At 46.0% G+C, this 19,024-nt stretch overlaps 1 protein-coding gene across 2 annotated transcripts in view; it reads left to right on the forward strand.

Annotated features, from left to right (window-relative positions):
* The window catches only part of Rapgef4 (Rap guanine nucleotide exchange factor 4), a 258,897-nt gene that overhangs the window by 181,803 nt on the left and 58,070 nt on the right, over positions 1–19,024 (forward strand). The window contains exons 7-12 of one of the 2 annotated variants that reach the window (XM_041631492.1): positions 202–255; positions 566–672; positions 3,536–3,657; positions 5,270–5,453; positions 18,320–18,404; positions 18,904–18,964. In XM_041631492.1, the coding sequence (XP_041487426.1) occupies positions 202–255; positions 566–672; positions 3,536–3,657; positions 5,270–5,453; positions 18,320–18,404; positions 18,904–18,964 (613 nt within the window). The remainder of the gene's footprint in view (positions 1–201; positions 256–565; positions 673–3,535; positions 3,658–5,269; positions 5,454–18,319; positions 18,405–18,903; positions 18,965–19,024) is intronic. The other variant, XM_041631493.1, reaches the window with a different exon arrangement.

Here is a 19,024-nt window from a genome sequence, read left to right on the forward strand (position 1 = left end):
GGCAAACTGAATGGTCCAATTTTGCCCTTTGAATGCCTGTGCATTCAAGTTCTTTAGGATGCCTCTCTCTCTCTCTCTCTCTCTCTCTCAATTCTATTTTGAGTTTCATAAAAATTGGTGTTTCTTATTATCCCCAACCCATAATTTTCTTTACTGAATTTTTTGTTTAATTTTCTTTTGCCTTAACATTTTATTTTTCAGACACCTCTCATTGAACCTCACGTTCCTCTCCGTCCTGCTAACACCATTACCAAGGTAATGGGACGTAGGTGGGTTGATAAGCCATCCAAGCTCGCTTCTTAAGTACCACTGGAGGTGGTTCCTGTGTCAGAGCGTCAAGTCAAGGCCCCTCAGAGCCACTTCCCAGAGCCAATAAATATGCAGCGTGTCTCAGTTCTCAACATAACAGTGACATGTCTCATGAGTGAGCAATGTAAATATGTATGAGTGAGTTGTGTTTTTCTATCCGGACTCTGATTAGAAAGCAGTTTAAGAATTCACCGGGTCTACTCCCTTCCGTAAACTCTCCTTTCCCCTCTTCTCCTCCCATCTGATTAAAACCCAGGTCCCTTCAGAGAAGATCCTCCGAGCTGGGAAAATCTTACGAATTGCCATTCTCTCTCGAGCACCCCACATGATAAGAGACAGAAAATACCACCTAAAGACGTACAGGTATGTTTGTTCATCCTCACGGCTTGGCCCCTCCAATTCATGTTTTATAAAAGTGGGACAAATAGCCTGTTATAAACCCCGGGGTTCCAGCCTGCACGTATTTTAGCCCCAACACTGCAAGCTGATGTGTGCAGGCATGAACAAAGAGGAGGAGCCCCTGTGTTTTTTGCTAGCATCTTTTGGTGGCCCTACTAAGTTCAGCTAGCACTCACACAGTTCTTACACACCAAGGGTGGCACCATGCCACTTCCCACATGGGATCATGAAGTTTTTCTCCACCACATCCCTTTCAGAAAGGCGTATCTGGGTATGTGTTCATTTCCCAGATGACAAAACTGACCCCGGGCAAAGAGAGCAAATAGTATCCCTTCACTAAGTCCTGTGTCCAGAGAGCACACAAGCAAGTTTTACACCAAGTGTGGTTGATCTCTAAATTCAGTGATTTTTTTAAAAAATTTTTTTAATTTAATTTTTAAGTCATAGTGTTACAAGCTCTAAGTATACGGAAGTGAACAAAATATATATAATCATTTATGGAGTTTGTTTTCTAGTGAAGTTTTATTTTAGTAAGCTACTTAACCTGGCAGGGGGCGGGTGTGCACTTGCTGAAGCTGTGGGAGGACACTGAGTGACCTGCTCAGTCTCTGTCCATCTTATTCCTTCGAGGCAGGGTCTCTCACTAGACCTGGAGCTGGGCTGGTAACCAGAAAGCCCCCAAGATTCCCTGTCTCTTCCTGTCACAGCACCGGAGTGACAGGCATGTGCTTTTTACACTGGCAATTCAAACTCAGGTCCTCACGCTTGTGGGGCAGATGCCCACCGAGCCAGCTCCCCAGAGCCACATTTTCTCCGTCTCTTCCAGAGGCTCAGTCTTGTTCTGCAGCCCTCAGAGCTAATCTGCCTGGACTCTGTGGCTCATGCAGTATAGTTCTAAGGAAAGTCAAGATTTAAAACAAAGCCAAACAAAACTAAAACACGTGTGCTACATGTCCCCAGAGTTCAACCCCGTTAGCCCTTTGGCTCTTTTGCTTTACATGGACCTTAAAAGCTCACATGACTGAAAAGATCTTTTTCGTTGAATGTTTTAGTTATTTTTCTTTCCCATTAAAATGTGAGTATGCTCGCCCAACTATTGACTCGTGTTGGGGAAATTCCATTAAATAATGTCATGTTTGGTGACCCATCCTGGAAACGGGAAGTCAGAAGCTGATCTCTTCCTGATGCCATCCTGCGGAGACTTAAGTCCCTGACACGGAGGTGTTATGTCTGCTCCACACCCTATGTCATAAGTTGATGATCGTTGGTGATGACCAGTGGGCCCCACCGAAGCCCTGGGCATGGTTTCTTCTGCAGCAGCGGTCTGAGTTCTTGCCCCAGATCCGTGCTGGCAAGCTCCGTCTCCTCCCTCCCGCTCTTTATCTCATTGTGTGTCTGCTTCCTTATCAGAGAGTTGAGGCCCTGCCAGATCCAGTGTCGTCCCAATGACCACGATGCTAGAGTGGATGACAGTCAGTTCTGATTAGGTGTCCTTTAGCGGAAATGATACCCAGGGACTCTGCCATGTGCCCCTGTTGTGCATTCTGGCTCCAAAGTCCCTGTGCCTCTCCTAGAAATTCAATGCTCTGAATCAGCTTTGTCGCTTTTTTTTTAAAAGAGCAATCATTGAATTAAAAGCCAAATAAAATTTATTTCTATACTTTTATAAGAACTTTTCCACTAATAATCTACCAAATTATAAGAGAAATGTTTGTTTTGTATGTTTAGCTCAGAAGTATTTGGTTACTTCAGAGTGAAGATGTAGGTGTTTCTTCACCCTTTGAAGTTGTGACGGATGAGTAGAGCTGGCCTTCCCAACCGTCCTCCCTGGGTCAGGGTCACTGCATCCCAAGAACTGATAGATTTCTGAGATTCTAGAATATTGGAACTGGAGAAGGCCTGCAAGGCCATCACTTGTTCTTCCCTTACCGTACAGAGAAGGAAACAGAACCAGAGAGATGGCCAAAGTCACATAGTTAATGAGTAGAAAACTCGATAACTCCACCACTTCAAGATTTTTCCCAGTGGCCTGGGACAAGGAATCTGCTTCAGTTTATGCTAGAGTTCTTCAGGTTTGGCCCTGTCTCTGCTCATCCCCAGAGGCGGTCCCATTCTTGGCCTGCCAAGCGAGGCCACCAATGAGTCAGGCCCAGCTGCAGGCCGCCATCTGCTCTGGGCCTCCCTGCCCTATTCCACTGTCCCTTGAGATCTGTCCCTGGGATTTCAGCACTGCACTTTCCTCCTGTACACATGAGTAACACCTGCCCTGTTTTCACCTCCCTCAGAGTTTCCTAATACATAAGTGTCTAACTATGTATCTCCTAACTAACACACATAGCCTGTCTGCCCACACCAGGGGACAGCTTTGGGACTAACACATGGCTGTACAGGGAGCATCTGGTGTTGTTAGGTGGCAGATTCTGTGGCCACGGTAATGCTCATGACACAGAACCTTTTCGGAAAGATTTGCATTGCTAATTGCTTCTTTCTCCCAGCAGCCCTCACCCTGAGCTGTCCCAGGGCCAGCTCACAGTGTTAGACTTAGAAGGGAGGGTAATATTTTCCCTCTAGCAGCCCTTTGAGTAGCTTGGTGCTCTGTCTTCTAGTGTTCTTTTATTTACACGACCCTGCTTAGTTGGCTGGTGCAAGAGCCTAAGGCTATATCCCTAAAACAAACAAAAAAAAAAAAAAAAACCAACACTTTCTTTTCCTTGATACCGCTTATGGTACCACAGTTTTCGGAAGGTTCTCCTCTTGAAGGCTATCTCCCACTCTCTCCGCAAAGGGGTGTGACTTTTCCATCCTCTGTCTCATCCATCCCCTTTAGACAATGCTGTGTCGGGACTGAACTGGTAGACTGGATGGTACAGCAAACGTCCTGTGTTCACTCCCGGACTCAAGCTGTTGGCATGTGGCAGGTCTTGCTGGAAGACGGCGTCCTCAACCACGGTAAGATGGGCCCCAGGCTCTGCAAAACTCTCAAGTCATGCGAAGTGTATTGCCCTGGGTAAGCTACTGCTGCATTCTCAGAGGGGCAAGAGAGAATGATGATCTCCTTAAGGAACCACCACGCTAGCATCTTCATTTAGCGATACAAATGCGGCGAGCGGATGCTATTGATTGCCACGTTCCACCACTGTACCTTCCTAACTTCCGAGACCGAAGGAAAGGAAAATGAAATTGCAACCAGAGTGCATCAGCTCCAATTATGTTTATTAGTTTGCATTCATGGTTCATTGATGGTGTGATTAGACTCCAAGCATTGCACCGCGGTCCCGAGGCAGGCGCAGGATGAAAGAGCAGTGGAATGTGTGGCCGGGCTGATGACACAAGAGTCATTAATGAATTCAGAAGCTGCCTTTTCACTGCGCCGTTCTTTGGGAGAGCCGATTTGTATCCCCGCCGGATGGCCATGTTTAAAATCAGAGCTGTGCGCTGCAATTGCGGTCTCTAGTAACTGCCGCAGCTCTCGCTGAACAGAAGAGCTCTTCAGGGCCGGGGTGTGACCGCCACTGAACTGCTCACACCACTTGCTTAAGCCCACTTTTCTAAACATGAAAATATTCAAATCAGCCGTTTCATCCGCCAGCATCTGGGAATGTGGGAGAAAGAATTTTGTTCGAGTTTCCTCAGACGTCCATTGCGCATGTGCGTACCAATCACCTGGGGCTCTCGCTCAAAGCAGATTCCAACTTTGCAGGTCTGGGATGGGTTCTAAGCACCTTGTGCTGCAATAATGCCCATGTGTTGCTGCCATCCCTATTTCAGGGATCCGCCAGGGTCTACCACTGTTCTTTGTCTTTTGTCTTGACGGTCCGTGCTATAGACGGACTAAGTGATTTCTAGACATTTAGATGAGGGGTTCTAGCCCAGCCCACCTTCTTTTCTAACAAAGACCTAAATCTTATTGATCACTTAGTTAGGATGTGTGAGTTCCTGGATCTGAGTTCCCCAGCTTTGCCAAAAGAAAGTGAGGGAATGGCTTTCTGGAAACCGAAACTAGAGAAAAATGACCACCAATTCCTTCGAGGAATCTATGGCCTGGAAGCTTGGTCTGCTCGGCTTTGTTCAGATCTTTGTGTTCTTGTAAACCTTTTTTTCCCCCTCCTAGTGGGAAGAAAACTGTGTCTTAACGGGTACATTGAGCAATAAAAGCCTAAGTTCTGACCTCCCAAAGGAATGCCTCTTGTAAGACCGCACTCCCAAAGTCAGTCCACAAGCAAGCTCTGACAGTGAGCTTACCAGTTTGGGACATACGCCCCACACTGTAGAAAATGCCACCAAGGCATTGCTCGCTCATTCTAAAAAAGCTGGTGGGTGCCCACTGGAGGCTCAGAGAGGCAGAATCGGGCGGGTCCAGGAGGCTGTGGCTCAGATGACTGTAGACGGACGTCTGGTCTTCTAGCTGCCCTGCCTGAGTGAGGTGGAGTTCGAAGGACTCAGGCTCCCAACTGAGCCGCTGCATGGCTGTCCTGCAGGACTCCAGCCCTGTACTCCTGCCAGCGAGCCGTGGGTCATAGCTTCAAGCCTCAGCTGACCCTGGCCTCTATGCTTCCCACAGTGGACCAGGAGCGCCATTTCCAAGACAAATATTTATTTTATCGATTTCTGGATGACGAGCACGAGGATGCCCCTTTGCCTACTGAAGAGGAGAAGAAGGAGTGTGATGAGGAGCTCCAGGACACCATGCTGCTGCTGTCTCAGATGGGCCCCGATGCCCACATGAGGATGATCCTGCGCAAACCGTAAGTGGGAGCTCGCGGCTCGCCTGGTGGTCCCAGGCTGCCGCACGCACATCCAGGGAGGGGTGCAGGCTGGTGGCAGAAGTCCTGGCCATCCCTCACGTCAGAGGAGGGATGACTAAGGGGGTGATACCACAGTGGCATTTGTCATTGTTTTATTAAACTTCAATCCCCTCCCCAAACTCCACTGTCCACTCATGTGAGTTTAGCAGGTGACTCAGGATGTCAAACCAGAGCGCCCATACTAATGGCCTTTGCCAATGGCAAGCAGAAACTGTTCTGCTTCTATGCCAGACTGAGGCAGCCCCATTCTTCATAGTTCTAGAGGGCAAGTACCCCAGAAGCACGGCTCCCAAGCCCGTGTTACGTTCTTTCATTCATTAAATCATTCATTTCTTCTTTTGGTAAAACTCCTTCATGGCCGCCATTCAGTCAGTGAGGCAGCTGGAAGCCCCCTTGTCTGCCACAGCTGGCCACAGCTGGCCACAAGCTGACAACCTTGAGGTATTTAATTAGGTCAAAGAAGAAAAGTGTGAAGCTCCTGTTCGACCCCAGGCATTCTGTTATTGCTCCATGGCCTGCAAAGCACATGGCCGCTCCCAGTCTTTCTCAGGGAAACCTTTGCAGTCAAGGTGGCTTGGCACTAGATTGGGAAACCCCACACACAGGCTGCTGCTTCATGCTGGAAACGAAGCCCCCTCCACCGTACAGCCAGTGCCAGGCGGTTATGGTTGCCAACCCTGAGCCACTAGCTCTGCCGACCTTCCTTTATGCTCGGGTCTCTGCAAGAACATTCGATTTTTCATCTGCTATGTCCACTGGGCACTTTCCAAGTGAGAGCTGCCCCTCAGACGGACTTCCCCAGCAACTGCCCCTTGGACCAGTTCACAGTGGCCTCTGAGGGCAGCTTTATCTCCTTTCCCTAGGACACTTTCGCTTTCGCTGGCCCATACTCCAGGCCGCATGGACTTTTCAACACATGTCATTTTTGTCACACCGTGTCCCCTTTGTCCAAATCTTCTACACAGAGCATTTCAAAGGCCTTTCCCCTCATCCCAGCTGGTACTGTCATCCTTAACTCTAGAACCATGGTTTTCAGCTCTTTCAGCCTCAATCCCCTTCTTTCAAACAGAAATTGAATAGAAGGATCCAAAATATCAAATAGAAAAGCCAAAGCTGCACCGACCTAAGCAGGAGTGGGGTCCAAGGAAGCTGCCCAGCCAATTTGTGCTCTGTCTGCCCTGCAGGATCATGGGGAGGATGGCTGAGGGCACAAGAATTCCCCGGGGCTGTGGAAATCAAATAAATAATGGCCTCAGAAACCACATTTTCTTTCCAGGCAAACTGTTTCCCTTCCTCCTGACCAGTTCACTCACCATCTGTCCTTCTTCATCTCTCCTGGCTTCATCTCTCTCTTTTTTTTCTGTTTTCCTTGCTGTCACGTTCATTCAAGCCGCCATCATTCTGAGGCATCCCCTAAATGCGTGGGGATGTTTGGGTTGTCAGAACACGAGTGGACACACAGGCTGTGGGCATCCGTTGGACAGCGGTGAAGACTCTAGGGGATACTAAAGGCATCCAATGTCAAGGATCCCTGCCGCGTTTGCCCTGCACATTTGCTTTCTCGCCGACCTGGGAGTCTGTGAAAGGCAATCACACAGTGCCAGTTTTCTTCATTAACCCCTTGTTCGCCAGCACTTCTTGACCACCTAACTTGTTCTGAATGCTCTGGAGTTGAGTTAAGCAGGAACATGAGGGTGTGCCTTCTTTCTGGAGCTCTGTGTGAGCAGAAGATAGCTCGAGACCCATGAGCAGGGATGCAATCAGGGCTGTACGACATCCTATAATGGACAAGGGAGTGTGTGTTAGCATTCTATACTGTGGGGGAGGGTTTCCCTAGTGTGAAATAGTCAGGCTATGTACCTGTCTTAGATGAGGTTTCTATTGCTGTGAAGAGATACAATGATCACAACAACTCTTATAAAGGAAAACATTTAATTGGGGTGTCTTATAGTTCAGAGGTTTAGTCCATTATCATCATGGTGGGATGTGGCAGCATACAGGTAGATATGGTTCTGGAGAGGGAACTGAGATCCTTCTACATCTTGATCCACAGGCAGCAGGAAACGAATGGTGTCACCGGGTGTAGCTTGAACATAGGAGACCTCAAAGCCTGCCCCCACAATTAGACACTCCCTCTAACAAGGCCATGCTGACTCCAACAAAGCCACACCTCCTAATGGTGCCACTCCCTGTCAGGGCCATTTTCTTTCAAACCACCACAGTCCCCAACAAGGAAGCCATCAATAAACATTTTTGAATGACTGAGTGAGTTCAGAGCCCCTGCCAAGCCTCCCTCTCAGCTTTTTCTTGCCGTTGAATTCACTAAGACTTCAAGCGCTTACCAAGTGGATTAAAATGTAGAAAGAGTAACTGCTCCTTTGAGGAGTCTGTAAGCCAATAAGAGAAGCAGTCCCAAGTCAAAGTCAAATGGGACAGACATTTATTGAGTATGTGCTGTATGCTCGAGACTTCTGGCCTAGGTTTCATGAGTCATCCCTAGAAATAGGGTCCACCGGTCTAGCACGTGTAAGTGAAGCTATGAGTTCACTTCCCAGCGCCCCCAAGGAGAGATGGTGCTGTTCCCATTTTCATCCACAATCCAGTGAATTGCATGAACCCCAGATACTCAAGTCTTCAAGAAACATTGATTCCCCAAACTCTGGCTATTGAACTGTTTGCACTTGATGTTGTGGCACAGGCCTTGGGTCTGAGCACTCGAGAGGCTTAGGTAGGAAGATTTGGAGCTGGAGGCTATCTTGGGCAATGTAGCAAATTTCAGACCAGTTTGGATTACATACGGGGATTCTGTCTCAAAAAAAAAAAAAAAAAAGCAATCACTGATAGTCCAAGACGTATGACTTGGGATTTTCTTCGCATCTTCCCAGCATTTTTTTTTTCTTAATTTGACAATCATTGGGATTGGACCGGCGATGCTTCTTTAGGCGTATGTACTTTCTTCCTATTTGAATGACAGCTCTTAAGGATGGGAAAGTGACAAATAAGGAATCTAATTCTGAGAGAGATAGACACTCAAGTTCTAACCACACACATACACACACTCCCCCCTCTGTTTGTTGGTTAGTTATTTTTCAATTTTCTAGTAATCATTGGTAATCTCACTTGATTCTATTTAAGAGGAAAGAAAAGAAGCCAGTTTGATCAAAAATCACCCACACCCAGTCTGTTCTTGAAGGGACCGACGAAGCACTTTGCTCTTGGAGACTGAGGCCACCTCTGTGGGTCCTGGGGCAGTTGGCTCCTTATGGTGCACACCGCCAAGTAACTGAGAACCGCGGAGCCACGGCATGTGTTGGCTGTATGTCAGCGGGGCCAAGACCCCCAGTTTTTGAACTCAGCACAGCTGCACTTGTGATAGTCGCCACTGCCAGAGAGGTTGCAGAACTCTGATAATTACTGGGGAAGAAATAACACAATATTCTTTGATGAGAAGATTACTTTGAGAATTTGATTGTATAATGAAGATGTTGCTTTGAAAGGTACTTCCCATTGTTCTGAGGCTGAGACTCGCTAGCTTTAAAAAAAAGTGTCACTTGTTTTGACAGGCTACTTAGAAAAATTCTCTGTTTATTACATTAACTGCAGCATTTCAACTGTCAAACTATGAAAGAATGTTCCGCAGTTTAAAAAACAGAATAGAGCTTCAGGGAGAATTTTTTTTTTTTTGGCACACTCTTGTTGCTATTGGTATTGAAAGGAAAAAAAAAAACATACATTCTGAATGTGAAATTAGCTTTTTATGTGGTGGCAGACAGAGTGGCTCACAATGCCCATCGTGGTTGCGCAGGTGTGGACCCGCGTGGCATTTGGGGGCAAATGTTGCAGAACGGTGACAAGCTGACAGTGCTGTTGTAGCGTTGAGACAGGGCCATCAAACACAAACGAACTCTCAGAGCTTATTGTTTTGACTTCGCTTTGTTTATAAGCCTGAATGCAGGAGGTTACTCTGCGCACACAGATACAGCAGAGTGCTTCCTCGCGGATGTGGGCATTTGGGTACAATTGAAGCAGGCACTTTGGATAGGAAGCCATGGGCCAAAAGATACAGAGATGGCCAGGTGGATACCATACTGTAAAAGGTGGAGCCACCTGGAAACAAAGGCTTCACGGATGCAGGATTCTCCTGCCGTCAAGCCTTCCTGCTCCCTCCATGAAGAGAGAGACACTGTGTCCCACTCTTTACAGGGGTCTCACGGAGGCCTGCCATGGGAGAGAAATGAAGATTGTATTTCTCAAATCTCATTCGAGTTATGCCCTCCTGAAACTTCCTAAAAAAGAAATCCACTGAGCCTGGAAAGAGCGGGGGTAGGGAGGTATGGTAGATTGCCATATCGAAAGTTGTTAGCATCTTCTGCTGTCTTCCAAATGGGCCTGAAACTCATAAACTGCAATTCGCTTATTTTATGTGATCAGTGAAAGGTTTTAGGCATCTGAGTCTGGAAAGCAAATGAGCACTGGGAAGAGGCAAAGGCTGTCCACCCGTGCCAATTGGTGGCTCTAATGCCAACAGCCCTGCCGACGGGATGCTCTATACAGTTGTTAGGGGGACATCGGGGGGCTGTGTGCTGGTGGTGGTGGTGGTGGTGTGTGTGTGTGTGTGTGTGTGTCAGGTGTCTACAAAGGCCAGAAGAGGGTATTGGATTCCCTGTGGGTTGCCTGTTGTGAGCACTGGGAACCGAACTGAGGTCTTCTTGAACAGTAGGAAGCCCTCTTAACCACCGAGCCATCTCTCTATCCCCACTTGTCTTAACTGGATCTTTCTTTGTCCAGACTGTTTCTGAGGATATGAGGATATTTTAGATCTCAGATTCTCCAGCTAAAAGTCATTGGTGGTTTTCACTTCTGGGGAGGATGTACTCTCCGGGAGAATGTTCACCATCGGGCCATTCATCTCCACATGGTGCTCAGAGGAGAGAGGAAGCCTGAGCCCAGGAGCCGAAGCTGTGAAACAGGATGTACTGTGGGCCCTTCCCACATTGAACCCTTCGGTGCTCAGCGTACAGCCTCTTTTCTCATTGCAAAGGTCGCTGTGACCTTATTGAAAGCTTAGAGAGTGGACCTGTGTAAGTGATTCCACTAAATGGGTCATTTCTGGAGTTTAGAATTACATCTCTGCAGAATAGCAGTGTGCTATGTTCTGTTCATGCCTGCATACCCAAGAAAGTACACTGAAGTGTGTGTGTGTGTGTGTGTGTGTGTGTGTGTATGTGTGTGTGTGTGTGTTCAGGTACCTGCAGAGGCCAGAGAAGATATTGGATTCTCTGTGGGTTGCCTGATGTGGTACTGGAAACTGAACTGGAACTGGTCTAGGGCAGCAGTACTATAGCTAAACACTTATATATTTGGGTTCCTGGTAAGATTAGCTCAAGTTTTTAATCACTTCCTATTGTTCAAGCTGATCTCTTCGTTGTAGAAAATCTGGAAACTACCAGGAGTTTCAAAAGAATCCATAGAACCTCCCAGATATAAAATTGTGATTAGTATTTTGGGAGCTAGCTATCTGGTGATTTTCAAGCTTTCTTCTTCTCCTCCTCCTCCTTCTTCTTCCTTTTGCCCTCCTCCTCCTCCTCCTTGTCCTCCTTCTCTTCCTCCTCCTCTTTCTTCTTCTACAATTAATGATATGAGGGTCTTTAGGACTGGGGTTTTATGGTATGAAATGTACTATCTGACCTCTGAATGTCCCCACGTGCATTCATTTTGTGGTGGGTACCTGTGTGGGTTGATTCTCTGCTTCTTAGGAGCAGTAAAGGCTATTATTGCCTTGGTGCTCTTCCTCTCAGAACAGAGAAGGAGCTTCCAGCCAGGTAGGGGCACAAGCATAGGGGTGGGCCAGAAACCTGCTCGGAAAATAAAGAGCTGCTGGATGTTTAAGGAGTTCCCGGACCAGGTGCAGAGTTAAGGTAGTCAGATGAAGGAAGGCCAGTTATGCCATCATTGGACATTAGAAGGAATTTGCAGTCCTTTTAGAGAACCATGGAAGAGCATAAACGGACAGTGTGAATGGTCAGCTATGCACTGTATTGACTTCTCTGAAGTTGACAACTATAGTAACTGTAGAGAATAGACTAGACAGGCCAAGACTGAGAGCAGCTAGATGTTTGTATGAGATTAAAATTAATGGTTTTTGGAGAACTTAATGATACCATTTGAAATACATGCATGCAATCCAAGAGCCTGCTAAATAACTTGTCAGTAATATGGAGCATGAGAGCCAGGATTCTATTCTCACAAATCTGCCACCACGCATCCAACATCTCTTGGGTGCAAATCTCAAAGATTTAATAATGCCTGCTAAGCCTCTCCCTCCTTTCCAAGGGCTTGTAAATGGAAATACAAATGCAATTACACTTAGTGATAGGCAGCACGTATTAAGAGCCTGTGTGCTAGGCACTGGGCTAAATACTTCTTTAATTCCGTTCTCTCAACCAACAGAGGGGTAGTTAATGCACGTACTTCCCACCTTATAGATTAGGAGCCAGAAGCTTAGGCAAACGCTGTTGCCTGTGGTTATCCAGACCATGGTAGACTACGAATTTGATCCAGATGTCTAACTCTGGTGCTGCCATGGTCCTAAAGGGTCTCAGAATGGCTTTGTAGGTTATGTCTTGGGCATTGGTGAAGAACAACATCATGGAAATTGGATTTTAAAGTAGTTATTACAAGATTACCTCATCTCATTAAATCATTCCTCTATAAATCTGAAATACGAGCATAACGCATTCGATAAATTATTACCCTGTAGAATAGAATGTAAGTGTACCGTCTGCTGTAGAGAGAGTGTTCTGCTTTGAGAGAGGTCCTGATGATTCTTCTGTCCATAAAGGGTTATTATAATAATGGATATTATTCTTTCCTCATAGGCTTCAGGAGCCTCTTATGTGTATCTGGTGCACTGAGTTCTGCTCTGTGTTGTCAGTAGCAGAGTCCACATGGTTGTGTAGTTGTGACATTGTCAAAACTTGATGCCACAGAAATGAAGGGACTTATGATTCATATTTCCAGATTAAATATAGGATGCCCAACTAAATTTAGATTTCAGATAAACAATGCTTTCTTAAAATTATATATGCTTCATCATTTATTTTTTGAGTCAGAGTTTCACTTTGTAAAGCAGGATGGCTTCAAACTTACAGATGCCTGCTGGCCTCTGTCTCTGGAGTGCTGGGACTAACAGGGTCCACAACCATGCCTGGCTCTCATGCATATTGCTAAAACTGGTCCCTGACTTGGAATTATTAATAGGCTTGTCTTTACAGATGTCTAGGAGAGGTACTGGAAAACTTAAGTAAGAAGACAAACCACAACTGAAAGGAGCCACTTTACTCCCTCAGCACCACACACAAGATGTAGTGACTTACATTTGAATAACACTGGGTATTTTACATGGTGACCTCACATCCTTCATCCCTTTGAAGCATTAAATAATTCTACAAACTCTACATGGCTAATTATAACTTTCTGTGTTCAGAAGAAGTTGTGCTTAATGGATGTCAAGGGCTTCTCTTGTTTGATTCTTTCCTTCCTACAATGTTGCTTTGGGTTTCTCCTTTCTAGTAGAGTTAATAAATTAGGATAGAATTACAGAAGAAGGAGGAGGAAAAGGAAGAAAGGAAAAAAGGAAGGAAGGAAGGAAGGAAGGAAGGAAGGAAGGAGAGGATGAGGATAAGGGGAAAATGGGATAATTCAACTATCCCAGATAAGAACTGACAGTTTACTGAGGAAAAAAAGTAAAGCTAACAATATGTCCTTGTAGCACCTCTGAAAGTTTACATTTTCTATTGTACCCAAAGGCAAAGTGTGAGCCTTCCATCTGAATCCTTCCTAATTTTGGTGTGTCCTCCTTCACTTAATACTTGGGTATTTCAAAGGAAAATACCAGTAGTTGTACTTATTACAAAGTTTAATGTTAGGAGCTGTAGAGATGACTCAGTGGCTACGGGAACTTAAGTGCTCTTATAGAGGACTGTAGTTTAGTTCTTATTCCTTCATGGTGACTCACAACTGCCTGTAATCCCAGTTCCAGAGGTTCTGACAACCTCTTCTGGGTTTCTTGGGCTCTGGGTACTAGGTAGGAACATGGTGCTCATACACACATGTAAGAATTCACCCGTACATAGAAGATAAAAACAAACAATTCTTTCGTTTTTTAAATAGTAGAGTGTTCTTGTAAGACATTTTCTGGAAGACTATTAGGCATATTCTATTCCTGAGCTCAACCAAACACCTTGTCCTAAAAGCATTTAGGGTGTAGAGTCTCTGACCTATGGAACTAGGACCCCATGTCTTATGGGATGGCACTCTTTCTTACAAGCAGAAAGTTTTTGCTGTTTGCTGAGAGTTTATATAGGTTTCTAATCTCATAGAGACATGTAAAGCCCGACTACATAGGCTTGCCAGTTAGAACGAAAAATAGCTACTTGCATCTAGCAAACTTCTTGGTGGTTAATTTGAGAGGGTGGCAGCTGGGCAGGGCACTTCCCTGTTAGTCACAGGTAATGCCCCTGACATGCATGAAGAAGGATATTGGGAGGTGGAAAAAGCAAGCAAGCAAACAAACAACAACAGCAACCTGTTTCTCTAGACAAGAGCACAGACCCCTACCACACTTGGAAGAAGTAAGATTTATACACAGTCTCAAGAGCACCTGAAAGTAATGGGAGGCTAAAACATGACGTATACAAGTAGAGTGTCAAGTGGATGGTGGTAAAATCCTCCATCAGAAACAAACGTCCCTCCAGAGGTAAACAAAGCACTTGTTGGAAACTAGAAGCTTAAACATGACTTGTACTTGTATTTCTATTGTTGACTTTCTTGAGTGCTGTCCACACCAAACTGGGTCTACCAGATAGCAGGTCTACTGGAACCAGTTTATTTGCTTTCTCAGCTGCATATTGTCCTGTTCCCCCAACCCCCAGCCATGCCTATATGCTTCTGGGTAAATGGGTGAATCCCTCATTTTACCCACATCCCGACAGATGAGGAACTGCCTCTGACCTTGATAAATTCCTTGATAAAGCGGTATTTACCAGCAGCGTCCAATATCACCTGAGCCCGCCCATCCTTTAATGTATAAACTGCTTCTCCCTCCATCCCTGTTTATTATCTTGTCTGTAACTAGACATCACTGCCAGAATGCAGCCCTTGCAGAAACTAGGCCTTTCCCCAGCGGGATGCAGCAAATCCACATCAGTCTGGCACCACGCAGGTTTGTAAAGAAGCAGGAATGCCTGACATCTCTCCCTGTGACATCCAGAGAAGGACAAGTAAAGACCAGGGACATTCACCAGCTGCCACTCAGAATATCCAGAGAGTCAATTCACTTCCCTGGCCTTGTAGGTACCCCTTCTGAAGGTCCATGGGAGTTATCCGCGCCCCCCCCCCCCCCCGGCACATCCCGTTTCCTTTTCCTCTTAAAAGCCAAATTGCCTTCAGCCCTTGGGACCCTTTCATGGCCGTTTGAACAGGCTGGGGACTAATTTGTAGGATCGCTTCTCCATTTCCTCCTGTCACCCCCATAAAGACCAAAGCACGAAAGGTGCCTAATGCCACTATTCGCTATGAGAGACCAGCTTTTAAAACTATGACTTTGTTCAGAGGTTGTGGTGGGGAAGGTTCAGTGTTAGATGTTCTCAGGTGCTCTTTGAGGGCTTGGGGCAGATCAATGGGAGTACCTCCATCTGAGAGCAAGAGAGGGGAGACGAACCTTCCCAAAGACACTAGATGGCACAGCAGCCTTGAGCTGGTGCCCTTGGGAGCAGCCAGATGCGTTGTGGCTACTCCTATGGCTGGCCGACATTGAGATTCACTCAGGCTAGGAGAGGGATTCACATTTTGATTTGCTTAGGTGGGTGCAGGTTGACTAGACTGATTTTAGCTCCGTCTGGCTTTCTCCCTAGCATTAACCTCAACTGTCAATCCTAATGACATGTTGAGGCCCCAGAGGGACAGGGTCCTGGCTCTGGGCAAATCTCTTATGAATGTTTTTTTTTTTTTAAATCACTTGTGAATTGTGAATAGACTCGTTTTTAAGAAGTAAGTCTCTTCCTGTCTTGCAACCCTGACTTCTCTTACCTCATTACAGCACTTGCTGTAAACAGGACCAAAGAACTCCTGGCAACCTCCGTCTTTTGCCAAATGGCAGCAGTCAGCCTGGTCTTCTCATTGAACACTTCAGACCACGGAAATGTTTGGTTGTTGTTGTTGCTGCAATGTTTTCCTTTTCTTTTTCCATTCATTTGAAAGCTAGCCCGTGTTTAGACATTGTTTAATTTGGTTTCAAAGGGCCCCCCACGTATTTCACCACAGCACTTGGTCAGTCCCTGTAGAAGGTATTATTCCCATGGGTTGGTTACTGAAGATAGATGGCCAGGGCTGGGGCAGGCTACCACTCGGGTGTCTGTATTCTAGTGGTACCCCACGAGAGCCTTTCCTGAAAGCAGTAAGGTGGACCTCTCTACTAGGTTTCTTCCCAGCAGGCTCTGCTTCACGAGAGCTGTGTGGGGTCAAAGAGGTCATGCCTCTACTTTCCATTTATTGCTAAGATAAAGAGTATTTCTCCAGCCTGAGGCTGTCCAGTCTTTCCCTCTGTTTTAGACAAACATCTAGGAACAACTGTGCTGTCGCAGCTGAAGTCAAGAAGCCCAAACAGTGGGACCTCTCCGCTGCTCCTCCGGCTGAAGAGCTGTAATCCTATTATACCTACCTGTGCTTTCCCCCATGGCTGCCTCTATGGCCGCAGATGCATGGGGCTGACTTAATTGACTTTTAAATCCCCAAGGGTACTCCTTACAAAATCCCCATGAGTAAGTCAAGTGCTAGATTGGGCACTTGCTAAGAGGGCTTGGCTCTTTGGCACCCCTGGGGCCCCAGCTTCTCCTCGGTGTCTTTTGAGGGTCTGCACTTCCCAGGTGACACAGCTAAGCGCTAGACCAGCGTGCCATTGTGTTTTTCAGCGATGATCCTTGGCAGGAAATGAATGTGGTCGGCATCTCCCAAGTCCTGGATTTCGTGTTTGTGCAGTTAGGATTAATAAACAGGTCATCTTCCTTTGAGTCTGGGTAACAAGGACGTAGAATTCTTTTGTTCATGACAAAGCTGCCCTTATGAAGGTCATGTGTGAGTCCTAATGTTTTCTTCCCCAGCTGTCTCCAAGTAGGCCTGACACTTACCTTGTGCGATTATGTGTTTGCAAATTTATTTAATCCAGCTACCCATTCCAGCGTATTTACAGCGCAGTTCGGAACACTCCACAGTTGACTTAAGTCCCCGATCTAAATCACCGGACTAAAGCCATACTCTCCCTGAAGTTTGTTTCACTTTGGTTTGAGGTTTGGGTAGCATGTTGCTGGGTTTTGTTTTCCACGTACACGAATAACTATGGAGGTTCGTTAACACTCACGGCTCTGCGTAAATCTCACATCTCTCTCAAGAAGGAACCTTCTCTGGTTTTCCCATGGAAGGTTAAAGGGATGGTGTCGCAGTTACTTTTCTATTGCTGCAATAAAACACCATACCAACACAATTAATAAAAGAAAAGGTCTGTTGGAGCTCACAGTTGCAGAGGGTTAGAGTCCGGGACCATCATGGTGGGGAGCATGGCGGCAGGCAGGCAGGCAGTGGAGCAGTCGCTGAGAGCTCCCATGTTGAAACAAATCCACAAGACAGAGAAAGCTAACTGGGAATGGCATGGACTTTTAAAACCTCAACCCCACCCCCAGTGACACACCTCTTTCAACAAAGTCACACTTCTTGTTCTACCCACTGGAGACCAGGAGTTCAAATACAGGAGCCTGTGGGGCTACCCTCATTCAGCCCCACAGATGATGAGTGTCACTACACAAGCCTTTTCTCTAACTTCCCAGCCTTCTCAGGATTAATAACCTAGCTACAACTTTCAAGAACATGTTAGTCAGACTTCCTTATATTGCAAGGAACATAAAAAAAAATTACTGACTAATCTTATCTCTTATCATTAATATTATCAAATGCCCTTAGTGGCTCCAAAATAATTTTAGACACAAAGAGTGGTTAGGAATTTATTCAAACTTCTTATGCTAAAAATAACCCCTTACTCCACACATCAGAAGTATATTTCTAACTTTATATAGTACTAAGTTTTGGCATTAAAAAAAAAATCAGTAACACAAATCATTAACCCTTTGTGGGCCATGGTAGTCCATAGAACAGAGTTTCAGATATATGGGCGTACTTCCCTTTCCCTCTCTTTGAAATCCCAGGCGCTGTGATTTGCCTTGTTCTCCCCGGATGCACATGGCTCCTTAGGGTTGGGTAAGAAATCATTCCGTATTGGAGTCCTCTGGGAGGAATATTGAGCGTAACCTGGAACAATAAGAGCAGCAACGTTACCGTTTCGTTAGGCTAAGATCCTACACCAGAGTTCAGGGAATGTCAATCTATTGTCAAGTTCATCAACCAAGTGTCCCCTTGTTAGAGGCAAGTTTTATCATTGTTGATGAAGGATGTAATAAGAAGCAAAGTTTTATAATTATGTATGAAGTGTCAGGCAAGTTAACCAATGACCATGTAGGGTGATTGTCCCCCTGAGATTGGAAGGGAGAGGAGCCTGGGTACACAGAGCTCCTCCCATATCCTTCCCACTGGTGAGTACATTCACTTCTGGTACCTTGGGGGTTGTTATGGCACAATGTCTCCCTCAGTCAGCATCTTCCCATGTAGAACAAACCCCTGGACATGTTACTGACCACGGGATCCGTTTCCTTATTTGAATCTTGTATAACAGCATGTTTTGTCATTGTCTTTCTTTGTAGACCTGGCCAGAGGACTGTGGATGACCTAGAGATTATCTATGATGAGCTCCTTCATATCAAAGCCTTATCCCATCTTTCTACCACAGTAAGTCTCTCTTAGTCAAGCTGTGACACATGGGCATACATTCAAACACTGTACACACACAAACATAAATAAATAAATAAATTTAAAAAATCACAGACCAACAACAAAACACAGTATCTGAGCCTAAGAAATGACCCAGCATGGGTGTAGGTACAGACCTAAGGTTCGAACTCCATTCCAGTAATCCTCACGGTGGAAGGAGAGAGCAAACTCTCACGCATGTTCACTGTGGCCTGCTGGCACCCCACGAGATCAATAAATGCCACCCAGGGGAATTTGTTATAAGAGTTTCTATTGTTTTAGTACAGACCTTGAGATCCCAGCAGCAAAGATCCCAGTCTAGTGAAAGTAGTTCTGGATGACAGGAGTTTGTATAATCAAGGTGAGAGAGACAGCTTGAGGTGAGCCTGGCTGGGGACAACAGCTGACGGGCACCCACACAAAACACAAGAGCCCTCTCCTTTACCTCCCCGTCCCACAGCCCTTCTTTCCCTTCTAGGTGAAGCGGGAGTTAGCAGGGGTTCTCATCTTCGAGTCTCACGCCAAAGGAGGAACTGTGCGTAAGTGTGAGCCCTAATGAAGCGCTGTGCCTGGCCACGCCGTGTGCTATTCCAGGTCAA

Source organism: Microtus oregoni, unplaced genomic scaffold (genome assembly GCF_018167655.1).
Source record: "Microtus oregoni isolate MIOR12 unplaced genomic scaffold, Mior012 000037F_ref0000500, whole genome shotgun sequence".
In the NCBI taxonomy this organism is placed as follows: Eukaryota; Metazoa; Chordata; class Mammalia; order Rodentia; family Cricetidae; genus Microtus; species Microtus oregoni.